This window comes from Lissotriton helveticus, chromosome 3_2, assembly GCF_964261635.1.
Source record: "Lissotriton helveticus chromosome 3_2, aLisHel1.1, whole genome shotgun sequence".
NCBI lineage: Eukaryota > Metazoa > Chordata > Amphibia > Caudata > Salamandridae > Lissotriton > Lissotriton helveticus.
This window is the reverse complement of record NC_136062.1, coordinates 156,251,412-156,266,153: the sequence shown is the minus strand read 5'-3', so window position 1 is coordinate 156,266,153 and position 14,742 is coordinate 156,251,412. Positions and strand designations below refer to the sequence as shown.

At 42.3% G+C, this 14,742-nt stretch overlaps 1 protein-coding gene across 2 annotated transcripts in view; it reads left to right on the top strand.

The window, feature by feature from the left end:
* Window positions 1-14,742, top strand: part of PSTPIP1 (proline-serine-threonine phosphatase interacting protein 1) — a 643,783-nt gene that overhangs the window by 391,754 nt on the left and 237,287 nt on the right. For both annotated transcript variants that reach the window (XM_078684947.1, XM_078684948.1), the window contains exons 5-7: window positions 8,648-8,754; window positions 10,442-10,504; window positions 13,385-13,483. In XM_078684947.1, the coding sequence (XP_078541073.1) occupies window positions 8,648-8,754; window positions 10,442-10,504; window positions 13,385-13,483 (269 nt within the window). The remainder of the gene's footprint in view (window positions 1-8,647; window positions 8,755-10,441; window positions 10,505-13,384; window positions 13,484-14,742) is intronic.

Here is a 14,742-nt window from a genome sequence, read left to right as displayed (position 1 = left end):
ATATTTTATAGTGCAATCTAGACAAAACAGAGGTTTTGTGTTTTTGTTTAGAACCTGTACCTGTGTGGATGGGGAGTTGGCCAAGGAAGGCTACGGAAGAACACGCTTAATTGTCAGAGGATTTTACAGAAATTTAGCAGCATTACTATTCAGCTACACTGGCAATATTAAATCAATAGCTTAGTATTTTGTGCCAAAGTATACAAGAAATGATATAAAAGATGATAACTGCTGCATATATATATATATATATATATATATATATATCTATATATATATAGATATATATATATATATATATATATATATATATATGGGCTCAATGTCCACGGACTCGATAATTCTCGCCTAGGTGCCTACTCTAATCATGGGTCCCACTCTGCAACTCTGGGCAATAGCTTGCTTAATCTCCACAATGGCCCCGAAAGCGCTAGGATGCCTGGCCTCACCTTGGAGGTGCCCAGTAAGGGGCATCTCACAGGGAAAGCCAGGAAGGGTTCCACAGCGGTACACAGCTCCAAGATACCTTTCAGGCGATAGTGCGCTTTACAAGTATACACACATTTACATTTACATTTACATATATAGTTAACTGTTAAATATCAGAACATTGGAATATTGACATCTCCATGGAAGACAATGGAGCAGCAGTGGACTATAAACACTTTTCAATGTCCTAATATTCAGCCAGGGCTAGCTTTAGGGCAGTGCGACTGGTGCAGTCGCACTGGAGAGGTGGACACTGACCTCAGGGAGGGAGCGCAGTGTTTATCAGTAACTTACGATTTAAACGCACCTGCTGCAGAGTTCCTCCTGCATCCAGCTTTCAGGCAGCAATTAAAATGTCAAGATAACTCTTGTGATTAATGTTCCTGCTAGAGAGTTTTGTCTAGTGGCAGCTTTGACTCTCCATTAAGTAGTTCAGGGGGCTAATATGCCTGCTTCAAAGAACAAATCAGTATTTTATGTGGATAGTTGAGTAGATTAGTAAAGCAAGCTTTTACTAGTGCTTGTAAACAAATGAAATGTATATGAGAGAGAGGCTATGGACAGATGAGGGGCACTTTTGCTGGGTGGTAGTGAGGAAATCCGAGAAGATCATGAGGGGGTGCCAAAAAGATTGATGTACCAAGGGCCACTAGCGCTAACCCACAATCGATGTCAGTGCAAATAAGGGCAGTGGGGCCCGGTGGGAGGGATTTCGACATACAACTATGAGGGAAAATTAATTATTTATTTAATTTACCCTCTCGGTCATATGTTGAAATACCCTCTCCGCCCGGCCCCACCGCTCTTACCTGCACGGGCCGCGGTTCTAACTAGGCTCTGTATACAGCCTCCGACTCTCCCTTTTCCATTTCTCTGTGTGCATTGTGCAGAGGAATGAGAGAGCTAGAGACTATGAAAAGGAAAAACAGAAAGCTTTCCCCCTTCTCCGCCTCCTGCGGTTCATGGTGTCAGGGGAGCTGCAGTTGCAGGGAGGCGGGAGTTCTCTTCAGCACCCTTGTTTTACCTTTGCTTTGCCAAATGAAGAAAAGCAGTTTTGCGGAACCAAGGGCAAATCAGTGGCTGACTTCAGATACCTTTCACAACATGTCTTTGTTAGACAATTACTGCCAAGGCCCTGTGCTTGGCAGTAATTGTTTAACATACACAACAGATGTGAAACAGAGGTTCTGTAGCTTCAGAGCGGTGGGTAGTATAAACACTCTGCGTCTTCTGGAAGACTTTTGTTTTCAGTTAGAACATTCAGCCCTAATGGGACAGAATGAGCGAATAGCTTTATAGCCCACCATAGTGGGTTCTACCGCCCAGTAAATCCCACCCCTTAGTTACAGCCCCCCTTTGGCTTTGGCTTGGGCCTAGAACACAACAGTGGGCCTCGAAGGATCAGTTTAGCCTGCTATGGCAGATTACAAGGCTATAATAGAGATTAACTTGTCTCGCTGTTTGACATCTAACTCTGAGTTCGATGCAGTTCTGTTATCTAGTTAGTCTTCCAGGAATGAGTCAACAAATTAACGATTTAGTCATTATCTTTATTAAAGATTAAAGTCTATTTATAATACAGTTTTATACTATTGGCTTATGAAAATCAAAGGAATACAATAGGCTGTCTTTATCCATTTTCTCCTGGAATATTTATGGGTGAATGCAAATATGGAACAACCTGGAATTATGCCCTTTGTAAGTAGCTGTGATTTAATTAGTTGCTAGTAAACTTGCCATGCGGATTCCTGTGAAATCTTAGTTCATTATTTGCCATTCAAAAACTAGAGGAAGGACATAGTGACATTTTTGTAAGTGAAATATCTACTATCCTATAGGACACTGAAGACCACTATTGAATTGTTATTGGTGATTTAAACTGTAATTGTTGAATCTATTAGATCATTGTGAGGAACCTAACCTTGGAAACGATTATTGAGTATGGCTGTGTATGGCTTCTAGAACAATTGTTATGTTATGTTATGTTATGTTATGTTATGTTATGTTATGTTATGTTATGTTATACAGGGGTTTTATATAGCGTGCGGCTACTCGAAGGAGTGTCCCGACGCTTTGAATTGCACACTAATCACATAACACAACAGGGAAAGTAACTTCTGAACTTTAAATAGGAGGATAGTTAAAGGTCTTTTAATAAGTGGCCATGGGGAGAAGTCAGCAAGAATTGCTTTTAGACTCTTTATGAATAGTCTTAAACATAGACTTGAAGTAACAGATGTTTGGGACAATTCTAGAACTACTAAGAATAATATTAAAACTTTAATACGCTCTGAATACAAAGTTACGCCCCCTTGGGGGTTGCTTTATCTTGTCTGGGAGAAAAGGGAATCAAAACAGCAATAATATATAAAGAAACTCCCACTCGACCAACAAATGTTTTAACAATGGCTAAAAATAGCTCACACGAGCTGTCCATTGGTAGTGATGTAACTACATGGGATGTATGACAGTACAATGCATGCTTTTACCACGCATGCTGTTACAATGCAGTTTTTACAACACGTGCTTTTACAACGCATAGCGCTTAGGGGTGCTGGATAGTGAATAGTTTAATTTACTATTCCAACTCCATTCCCTGTGGATAGTAGGGAAGGTGTTGGATAGTAAATTAAATCTATTCCCTATCCTAGAGCGCCCCCCAGCGCAATGCGTTGTAATGACATGCGTTGTAATAGTTGCGTGGTAAAAGCACTGCGTGGTAAAAGTTGCGTTGTAAAGGATGTTTCCCAACTACACGCACATACCGTTCATGACTTCAAATATGGTATGACTCATTTTATATTGACATTTTATAGTTTAGTTGCACTACTTATAAACCATTTTTTTACTTATATTTTTGTTAAAATAGAGCAAAAAGAATGCAATATTTAACATACAATTAATCAAAAAAATGTGTAAAACCCCTTACAAGAACACAAATGTACAACCTCACACACAGTCACAACATCACAATCATACTCATACACACATCACATACATATTATTCCAGCTAACAAGGCTTGCACTAAATAACTCTTGGCGAGAATATTTCTTTTATGTTCCAAGGTTAGGCTGCCAGCTGGAAAATAGATCGGGTCGACGCACGTTTCAGTGGATTATTAAACTTGAGTCCACCTTCATCAGGATCGCTCAATTTCTTTAATTTAAAGCAGCGGAGGTGGTAAGGGGATCAGCACAGTAAAATCCTGTTGGTTGCGTGTAGTCTGTGACGGGACTAGAGGTCCAAACTGGGTGCCTCTGAAGTTATGATCAATCTGAACACTTATTTGCATGTGTTTGGCCCACTCTCAAAGTACGAGGCTACTATTTAGATATATAGTTGCCATATTAAGTCCAATCTTTTCTCTTAATAATGGGATTTAGTCTTCTCTTCCTCGTCATTCGTTATGTGTCCCATGTCCCGTCCACTGTATAACAAAGTTATACAGTGGATATACACTAACACCTAATGTTGGCAAAATATTGTAGCTTAGTTTTACTTTTTGTGGCCACAATGTCACTTGACAAGTTATAGGCAGCCACATTATATGAAAATTGTGTGTATTTGGCTCCATTATTTTTCAACCAACGTGTGAAAAAACAGGAAGATTTATTTATGCTTCTATAGAATCTCAGAAGTGGATAGTGTGTAGTCTTGACCATGGAGCCTATCAGTGGCGGCCCGTAATGTTGAGTACTGGTGCGGTGGGCACACACAAACACACTCTTTTCTACATGCGCACACACATACTCCCAGCCATCCACATGCACACTCACTCACATCCATCCATTTACCAGCTCACACACACATACCCGCCATTCACAAGCACATACCTTCATACATCCATTCAGAGCATGCTTCACAAAAACACATACATTCATCCATACATACACACACAGACACACGCACAAACCCAACATTAAAAGAAAAAAAACTTTCCGGACCAGCAGTGACCTCAGAAGCGGGATGGGTCCCTCATTGGTTCCTCTAGGCTCCGGAGATGGGAAGACAGGAAAATCCCTCCTGCTCTCTATGTCTGTCTCTTGTCATGTGTTAGCCAATGAGAGGAGGACTTTGCGTTACTTGTCACAGAGTGGGAGTGTGTCAGTGAGGCATGCTGACACCACCAGACTCTGTGACATTCAGCCTGTCCCCTTCAGGGTTTAAAACTGAAGCACCCTGGCCCAAGTTAATCGGTGACACTTGCCCTCCACACGGGGTGAGTACATCACAGCACTTTGCCGGCTGAGGAGGTCACACTCACAGGGCTGTGACGTCTTCAGCCCAGCAATGATTGGCTCATGTAGCAGGGCACCTGCGCATTTAGCGCATGTACTGCTCCTGGATGCCTGACCCAAACATGAAGAGTGTCTGTCCGGCTGCCCTTTGCTTAGCCTGACAGACTCATCATTGGTTGGAAGGAGGTGAGGGGATGGGGCCCCACCACCTTCAATGACGGGCTGCGCCTGGAATCAATTAAAAAATAGTATGTCCGTGTCCGGCATTTGAGAGCTAACATCAGATTTTATTAAGAATATCTTTATCAGTCATGATGTTTTGAATGTAAAGAATGCAAGATGGTATCTCTGAAAGGGGAGTCTGATCGCTATACAATGTGTGAAATGTATGGAGATTTTTTTTAACCTTTTTCAGATGCCAGAAAGGATGGTGACTGACTCTGTATTATTTTCTGTACTATCTACCGGTTATACGAATGGTTTTAATTGCTGTAACGTTTAGCATAATTGTATAGTGGACTGAACACTAATTATAATTGTACTTACTTATATTAAACTGTATCCAGATTTCCACCAATGTCTTGCAATGAGTTAAATAATCTTTCTTTTTTTTTTTTTAGGATAAAAGAAAATATTTTTTAGGAAACACGAAAATATTTTTTCTGAAATATAACTTGCCAAATAAGTGTGCAAAATGGGATGAAGTATTTAGTAGCTATCTACACAGTTTGCCCACACTACTATCTTTTAGAATAATTTTCCTTAAAATTCAGTTTTGCTTTAATTCTAAGAGAAATGTATATTTTTAGCAGAATTTGCATAAATGTACTTTGAAAGTTTCTTAGCAGAAATCCTAGATACTGCATACTTCTTAGAAAAGTTTGTTTTAAGAGAGATATTTTCAGTATTCATGTTGTTCTTGGAATATCCTTTTCGGCGTAAATCTTGTGCTTAAAATTATCCTCTGCAGAATCAGCAGTTTCTGGCTTTTGAAGTATAGATGTGTTAGACCTGGCACCATTGGTGTGGGTCTCCCTTGCATGTTTGCTGTTTCCTCATGTGTTTTTGCTGGTGTTAGATGCTTTGGGCACTGTGCCACTGCTGTCCAGTACCACAGTGCAAGTGCTCCCTATTGTAAAATGAATGCATTATTTGGTGATTCCATGATTGGCTGGCTTGGTAGTACAGTGCACCAGGAGTTCCCAGGGCTTGTACACCAAATGCTGCTAGTGGGCTTGCAGCACCAGTTGTGCCACCCACAGAAGCAGCCTGTAAAAGTGTGTCTAAGGCCTGCCATTGCAGACCCTGTGTGCAGTCTGGTACTGCCATGCTGACTGGGCAAGTGCACCCACTTACCAGTCCCTAAACCTTCCCTTTCCTTCATATCAGACACCCCTATGGTAGGCCCAAGGGCAGGGTGCATTGTAAGTATATGGTAAGACAAGCCCTGATGTATGTGGCATGTCCTAATAGTGAATTACAGCCATTTTCGTGTTTCACTATTACAAGGCTACATGTTCTCCATAGGCCAGAATGGGCAGTTAGATTATTACATTTTATAATCCGAACTGACTCAGGGAACATGGTAGGAATTCGAGTTTAGTATTCCAGAACTCAGAATGACAAAATACATGTTTTAGTGAAGTTGGTTTTAACATTCTGTGTTTGAAAACACCATTTTTAGAAAGTAGGTATTTTCATGTCTAACCTTCCAAGCCTGCCTCTGCTAGGTTGTGTATTCCTTGTCTGGAGTTTGAGTGACAGGGCTGGGGGAAATCCAGGAGACAGGATGAGTCCGCCCAGTGCTGAATAGAGAGATCTGCATCTAGATGGGAGGGAGGAGTTACACCTGGGACCTGAATAGGACTGTGCCTGCCCCCCACAGTGCTGGCTCCACCCCCTGTGGTGCGTCTGATGTCTCTGCCCTGCACTGTAAAAGAAAAGAAGGAGGCATGTCAACAAAGTGCTCCAGGGCTGTGCTTTCCCTTCACAATGCTGGCTCCACCTCCTGTGGGGCGTCTGATGTTTCTGCCCTGCACTGTGAAAGAAAAGAAGGAGTCATGTAAACAGAGTGCTCCAGAACTGGTTTGGACTGGGCAAAGGCCCCTCTGCCCTCAGAGGACAAATGATTTTGGGGTATAAATATTGGGACCCTGATCCCAAGAAATTAATCACTTTTGGACTGCAAGAATAAACCTCTGCTGAGGAGAGGAACCTGAAAAAACTGAGGAGAGACTATTCCTAAGCTGAAGTGCTGCTTAGGGGATTGGCTTGAAGTGGTTGCCTGACTGCCAAAGAGAGGAGAAAGAACTTTGTGTGCTTTACTTTCAACTTGTGAAGGATCTCCAAGGGCTTGGAAAAGAACTTGCCTCCTGCTGAAGTCTCAGGGACAACAGACTTCACCCCCAGCTCCCCAGAGTTCTTTTGGAAGTGCATACTGCTGTTTTGGGCCTCCTGAGGGACTGCGTGTCGCAAGGAGCTGGAAGCGTGACTCAAAGAGGAGGAAGCCTGTTGCTGCTGTCGTCGCATCTCTGAACAAGGGTATCGCCGCTGAATCTGTCGTATTGCACTGCATCGAGAGAAGCGTCTCGCAATGAAGAGGAAGTGTGTCGCCGTCGCTACTGCTGCCGTCACATTTCTAAACAAATGTCGCCGCTGTAGCTGTCGGATTGCACCGCATTGAGAGAAGTGTCTCTCAACGTGGAAGAAGAGTGTCGCCGTTGCTGTGGCTGCCGTTGCATCTCTGAACAAGGGTGTCACCGCTGTCGCTGTCGCGTTGTACCGCATCGAGGAACGCGCCTCGCATCCAGGAGAAGTGCGCCGCTGTCGGAGCTGCTGCCGCCGCATGTCTGAACAAGGATGTCACCGCTGTAGTTGTTGCATCGTGCAGAAGCTTCTCGCAAACGTCGGAGAAGAGTGTCGCAGCTGAAGCTGTTGCCGTCGCATCGCTGAACAAGGGTGTCGCCGCTGCAGTTGACGCATCGGATCGAGACTTCTCGCATTACCAGGGCAGCGTGCTGCATCTGGAAGATCTTCACGTCTTTATTTCTTTGCACCAGAACTTTGCCGCATTTCCATCGCTGCAACATTACTTGTTGTGGAAGCGCAACGCAACGTAAGGTATATTGACCCAAAGTGTCGCATCTTAAGAACTGACCTGAGCTAAGCTAAACCTACCATTTTTAAGTATAATATTGTGGATTTCTGTCGTTTAATGGTCTTGTGTTAAGTCTATATAAAGAATACTTATTTTTTATATAAACCTTGTGTGGTGTCCATTTGTAGTGTTGTCACTGTGTTACTGTATGTGGTCACAAATGCTTTACACACTGCCTCTGAGATAAGCCTGTCTGCTCGTGCCAAGCTACCAAGGGGGTGAGCAGGGGTTATTTTAGGCGTGTACCCCCTTACCCTGACTAGAGGCAAGGGTCCCTATTTGTCACAAGTACCTACCTATTCCAACTAGAGACCCCCAAATCTAACAAGATGCAATCCCTAAATAATCCTCAGGAGATAAACTGAATAATTTTCAGCAAAAGCAGTACTTGCTTAGTTTTAGCCCACTTAAATTGTACACTTGAAATGAAACTCTGAAATTCAATTCCTTTCTGACATTTTGTATTTAACATGTGCTTCTTTCTTACAGCAACTGGTATGATGACAAAATTACAATTATGCTTAAACGAAACTAGGAATTTATATATTTGAGGGCGGCTCTGCCACAAACCCAGTTACAGAATATTGAGTAAAAAATTTTAAAAGTCTGCAATTTTGCTGAGAACAGAATCATGAATTTCACAAAATTCCAGATGAAAGTCTCCCATCTCTTCCTATGATACACCTGGTAAAGTAATGCTTATTACTTTTTAAAAATATTTACCTTATACAGACCATTTATATTTTTATAACCCTTTACTAGAAATTGAGAATATTGGAAATTCTCATATCCAGCTGGCACAAACATTGAGGGAAGAGGTGAAACGCCTGGAGGACTTCAGAGACAGGCAGAAGGAATTAAGAAAAAAGGTAAATATATTTTGTAACTTAAGTACAGCATTTGTCTTGTACAAAGTAGGAGTGGGATTGATCTGCTGTCTAGCCCCGCACATTGCTATCCACTACAAACAGGTATGAGTATAGTAGCATTCAAATCAATTGGAGGAATTTTGGGGCATATTATCAAGGGGCTTTATCTCCGATTTTTTGGCTTTAAAAGCCAAGAAAGCGGAGATAAAATTATCTCCCTATTACCAAGCTGTCGCTAACACCAGTTAGCGACAGCTAATAGGAGATAGTGACCATCTTGGGCCCCGCTTTGCATGTCAGTGATATTTATCACTAATGACATGCAAAGTGGGCGTGCCAAGATGTTAGCGACTGAAAACAGTCGCTAACATCGCTATCTCCTATTACCAACTTTTGGAGATATTCGCGCTAAGCGCGAATATCTCCAAAAGCTAACACTTGCCCAGGAGCAGTTCTTAGCCATGTTATCCAATGGGAGGTGGATAACATGGCTAAGAGCATTTGCTCGATAATGCATGAATATCGCGGACTTTTCAGCGATATTCATGCATTGCGGCCGTTTTTTATCGCATTTGCGATAAACCTTGCTAATAGCAAGGCTTATCTGCGATAAAAATCGCCGATTTGCGGCGATAATTTTTGTCTCTAAATAAGTTAGAGACAAAAATTATCTCTATTGGTTGGTAATATGCCCCTTTGTGTTTTAGCTCCATGAATTATGTCTTCTGGAATGTTGTGATGTTATTTAGCATGTCATCTGAGAGGAATAAGTTGAGAGTGCTGGAACCTCGGAAGGTCAGTTGTTAATGGCTACTCAACTGCTTGGTCTTTCGTTGGTGAGGTACTATACCAATAAAGCCCCATGTGGTACTAACTGGAATTGTCTGACCTGATCTGTCTACATTAAAACACAGCACCGAGCAAACCTGGTATGTCTTTCTTAAATAGTGTCCCATAGAGCATTATAAGTAATGAATCCAAGCAGCCTCTGGAGTGGTGAATCTGGAGTAGACCCATAATGTCTCACTACTATGCAGTATAACCTCATTTCACAGACCTCTGGGAAACTGGGAGGGGTGAGAGATGTGATATGCAGCACAGAACAGGTGACCTCTTCAGCTACTTCTGGGATGCCAAAGCTGAAGCAGGTAGGACCAGATATGATAACTACAATAGTGTCTGAGGCCGGTGGCGTAACATAAGCACACACAGCCCTTGAGGCAAGATGTTTGTAGTGCTAGACTGTCAGAATAAAGATTGAATCCATGATTCATGAAGATGACTCTTCATGGGTTAGTTGAGGAAGATAAAACACTCTTTCAGCCCAATCAGATTGTCTCTTTTTCTGCCTGCAGATCACAAGAGGGCTCTGAGTGCTCTGAAGTGGCTGCTAAGTGGAATGATTTATTTATAAACACCTTTTTACTAACTAGTCTTGCGTGACACATCATGTATACCCGCTATCTCAGTGAGTTAGGAAATATCCCGAGTTTGAACATAGGGTCCTTCGATATTTTGTCTAATCTGGATGAAGAGTCAAAGCAATATATAAAAAGATCAGAGCGTTTTCAATAGGTGAACAGAAAAGAGTGAAACTGTGCCTTAGAGCCAGGTTTCATCCATCATCATAGTTTCCCGCTATGACAAGAATTAATGCTGATATTTGCTTTTGAATTGTATCTTACAGTTCGAGTCAGCGATGGATACTCTGCAGAAGACTAAGGTGGCCATGCATAAGAAAACCATTGAGGTATGTATGCTTACAGAGTCCACAATTACTTCATTGTGTTGGAATTTCACATTGGTAAAACAGGTGATTTGTGTCTGACCTAGTGGTTTTCACATACAGCCCACTACCAACATTATATATTGAATGGGTTTAAATGTATCGAGTCACTCAGTAATTACTCGGAGTAATCTTCACATGCAGAATCAATCACCACTGATCAGTGGGTTGTTCAACTCATGATCGTTGGTGGAACATCTGCTAGAAAGTTGGGCATTGTCTTTGATTCCACTCTCTCCTCTGTGGCGCAAATCAGACTTATCTGTCTGTTTTCTGAAAATGAAAATTTTAAAGAGTTTTCTCGATCTGGTTCCTGAAGAGAGTAGGAAAACGGTAGTTCACTCTTTGTTCTCGTCTCGTCTAGACTACTCAAATAGCCTCTATTTTGGCATCTCTGTATATTTGATACATAGATTTCAGCTAATTCAAAATGCAGCGGCCAGACTAATTGGGAGGGTATCAAGGCGCCATCACACCCACTCCTCATTTGAGACTTTAGCATTGGCTCCAGATGGAACAGCGCATCAACTGCGCGTTGGGTTTCAAAGCCTATCACTGGGAGGCCCCAAGTTATTTGATTAATAGACTGTCGCCATACACTCAACAGAGAGCACTTAGATCGAACAATAGTTGCCGTCTGTGTATTCTTAAATTATTCAAGTCTCGTTGTGGCGGCATCTCTTTTACTGTACGCAGGGCAAAACTATGGAACCATCTCCTGCTTATGCAATGCATGTCGAGTCTTTGTCAGCCTTCAAAAGGCAATTCAAAAGCTGGCTATTTGACTCTGTCTAGTTCCCCCACTTTTTGGCTCGCCTCTACTGTCTGCTAACGCAGGCACTCTTGTGTCGAAGCAGCTGAGCACTTTATCAAGTGTCAATTGATTGATTGAACGTAACCAACCTGGTATAGTGCAAACTGGCTGAAATCAAGAATTGTACTTGGTTAACTCTAGTCATTCCCTGATTTAGTAAATAACTTTTCTGATGGCTAAGGATAAGCAGAAGAGTCAGCAGTGGACTAAAAAATATTTTACCAAATAATACTTCATATTCCCTTATCTTTTTAATATCCTACTGCCAGATGCAGTATTAAGGTATGACACTAAGTCTAGCACACTTGGGACATATTTATGGCCAAGTGACACAATGCAGCACAGCAAGTCACCTTGCTGACCTGCACTGCGTGACAGGGAAAAGGCAGGAATGCACCTTATTTGAGTCAGTTTGGCACATTGCTGTCTTTTTCTCTTCACTTGCGTCCTTTTGGCTGCCTAGCGCCAGCGCAGACACCCTTGGACCATTTTTCAACGGTGCCTGATTTGTAAGGAGGATTATATTTGAGCAGGAAAGGGCGCCTTCCTTCACAAAAGCAATCATTTGAGGCATTTCCCTCATTCTATGTGTGCTGCAGCATGCAGCACACATAGAAAGAGGAAGAAACGAGGAGAAGTAAACATATTTCTTCTCGTTATGCCTCACCTGGGGAGGTCTACCACTTCTGGTAAATCTGGGAATGCGTCAAAATAGAAGGATGTTGCATGGGAACACCCACTCAATTAATGCCACATCAAATCCCATCCTTGCCATGATGTCCCAGAGCTTCACCCTATTCGCCAATTCAAAGGCAAAAGAGAAAACCTTAAATGCAAGATGAATGAATCCCTTCCTGGCCTTGACTTCTTTGCCCATGATCAATTGAAGATTTAGGCACCGTTCTACCATGCCAAACCCTGGGCGGAATCTGTACTAAACTTTCGACAGGAACTGGTTTTCCTCCGGCCAGGCCTCAAGTTTAGCTGCCAAGATATTGTCTAAATTTTCAAAAGAATTGCCATAAAGAGAAATTGGATGATAACAGGCAGGACGGAAAATGTCTATCCCCTTTTTTAAAAATGAGACAACTAACACTTTCCTCCTGGATGGAACAAGATTCCCCTTAATTTCGGCCTCAAAATAGTTTGTTAAAATAGGGGCCCAAAAAACAATGCTATTGTTATAGGTATCCAGTGGTACTCTACCAGGTACAGGGGCCTTACCTGAGGGCCTCAGATAAATAGCAGCAATCATATCCCTAACTTCAATGCTTTCACTAATATTAAAATACATCTAAGGAGTGTAGCCTACTGCGTGTCCATTTTCTATTGTAAAATCCCTGTTTCCCAGGTTAGAAATATAATTAAAGTGATCTAACCAGATATTACAGTGAGCAATGAAGGCTTCTCATACCCAGACAGAAACGCATTGGGTGAGGGGTGATTACTTGACTAGGCTGAGCCAATGTAACTGACAAATATCCTAAGCCAAAGGCTGAAAATGTGCAGATCAAAAAAAGCCAATGTTTGAATGGGCTGGACCCAAAGTCTATTATGTTATTGTTAGCAGTAGGTCTCTTTGATATCTGCTCTGTCAATACCCAACTCAAGGGTCAGACTTGGACATAAAATAGGCCGGCCTCTAAAATAAAAATTCTCAGCAGTGAATTAGATAGCTAGAGAAAGTGCGCCATGTGTGCAAATTGGGGTAGTTTTGAATCTATAAAGACGCGCTTTATAAATGTTTTTCAATGTATGGAAGACTGCATGGATTTGTGCTTTCTGTATGCAATGTTTGTTTTATTATCAAGGAAATCTACAGTAAAACCCGGCCCTGCAGACCATAAAACAGGCCTCTAAACAACCCAACAAAAAAAAATGCCCACACACTGACCTGTCATGCTAGCCCATCGGGCAGGGCCTGATGGCCCTGTAGAGTAGTCCAACCTTGCCCAGACCTGAAAGAATTCTTAATACAGAGATTGCATTGCTCTGCCTTACAAAATGCTGGTTTTGTTCTTCTTTTATAGTGTAAAAAGAGCTACGAGCAGAAGTGTAGGGATGCAGATGAGGCGGAAAGTGCCTCTGAGCGCACTGGACCATCAGCAAACCCCAAGCAAGTGGAAAAGGTGAGTCTTACAGTGCGACGTGCAGTTCATATTCAGGCCTATGGATAATGGATACGTGTGGGCTTGATGAAAAGCAAACCTTTGTAAACCTCTTTTGGAATAACTTTTTTTCCAAAGACAGGTTTTCGAAAAATCTTGTCAGGATCACAAAGAAACGTTATGCCTTTTACAGAGGAGAACCCAGTCCTCTCCCATCTTATCTCTGTGTTCTTCCCCTGTTAACCTTTTCATGTCTTCATGGGGTGCACTTTTCCCCTGCTGCATCTCATCTCATCTTCTGTTTTCTCTTTCTGTCACCCGTTTCACCTACTGCTGCTCCTCTGTCTCATTCTCTAAATTCCATCCTCTGCACAGGAGTCTGTCTAGAAATCCTCATGACCAACACAAACACACTAGATGATTACTGTGAGTAAGGAAAATGATTATGGCACTCTGAAATCTTGATTTGATTCAATTTTATTTTATTTGATTTAAAAAATGTGTAGAGCGCATGAATGCCCTGAGGCGTCTTGGCGCTAGGTCAGATGCATAGAATCTTGGGATGCCCAGAAGGAAATCGGTCTGAGCTGAGAAGAGCCAGGTATTTACGGCTTTCCGAAATACTAAAAGTGATGGGCTATTTTTTATTGATAGTGGAAGCTGGTTCCAGGTCTTGGCTGCATGTAACAGGAAACTTCTCCCCCGATCTTAGTTGTTTGAATCTGGGAGTCATGATCAGCTTCGCGTTGCTCGATCTGAGCTTCCTCGTTGGTTCATATTGTTTTAGGTTAGATTTAAAAAATTGGGAACCTATCCCATGGAGAGCCTTGTATGCCAGGCAAGCTGACTTGAATCGCACCCTTTTCTCCATTGTCTGCCAAAGCAGGCTCATAAGTCTGTGAGCTACCGGTTCGGACTTAGGGATGTCCAGTACTAGCCTAGCAGCAGCGTTTTGCAGTCGTTGGAGTTTTAGCATCAGTTGATTTTGAAGCCCTGCAAACAAAGCCTTCCCATAATCCAGCCTCGAAAGAGCCAGCATGGTTACCAGAGTTTTGCGGGTTTCTACAGGGATAAACGACAGTAGCTTTTTTATCAACTTCAAGATGTACCACACCGAGGAGGAAAGTTTGTTTGTCTGGGCTAGGAATATTAGTTTATCGTCAAATACGAAGCCCAGATTCTTAACTTTATCCACTGGTAATGGCCAGTCACCCAGGCTGTCAGGCCTGGGTGACTTTTTCTTAACAGTAATTTTTGGTCGCTGTGGACAATGTTTCCTT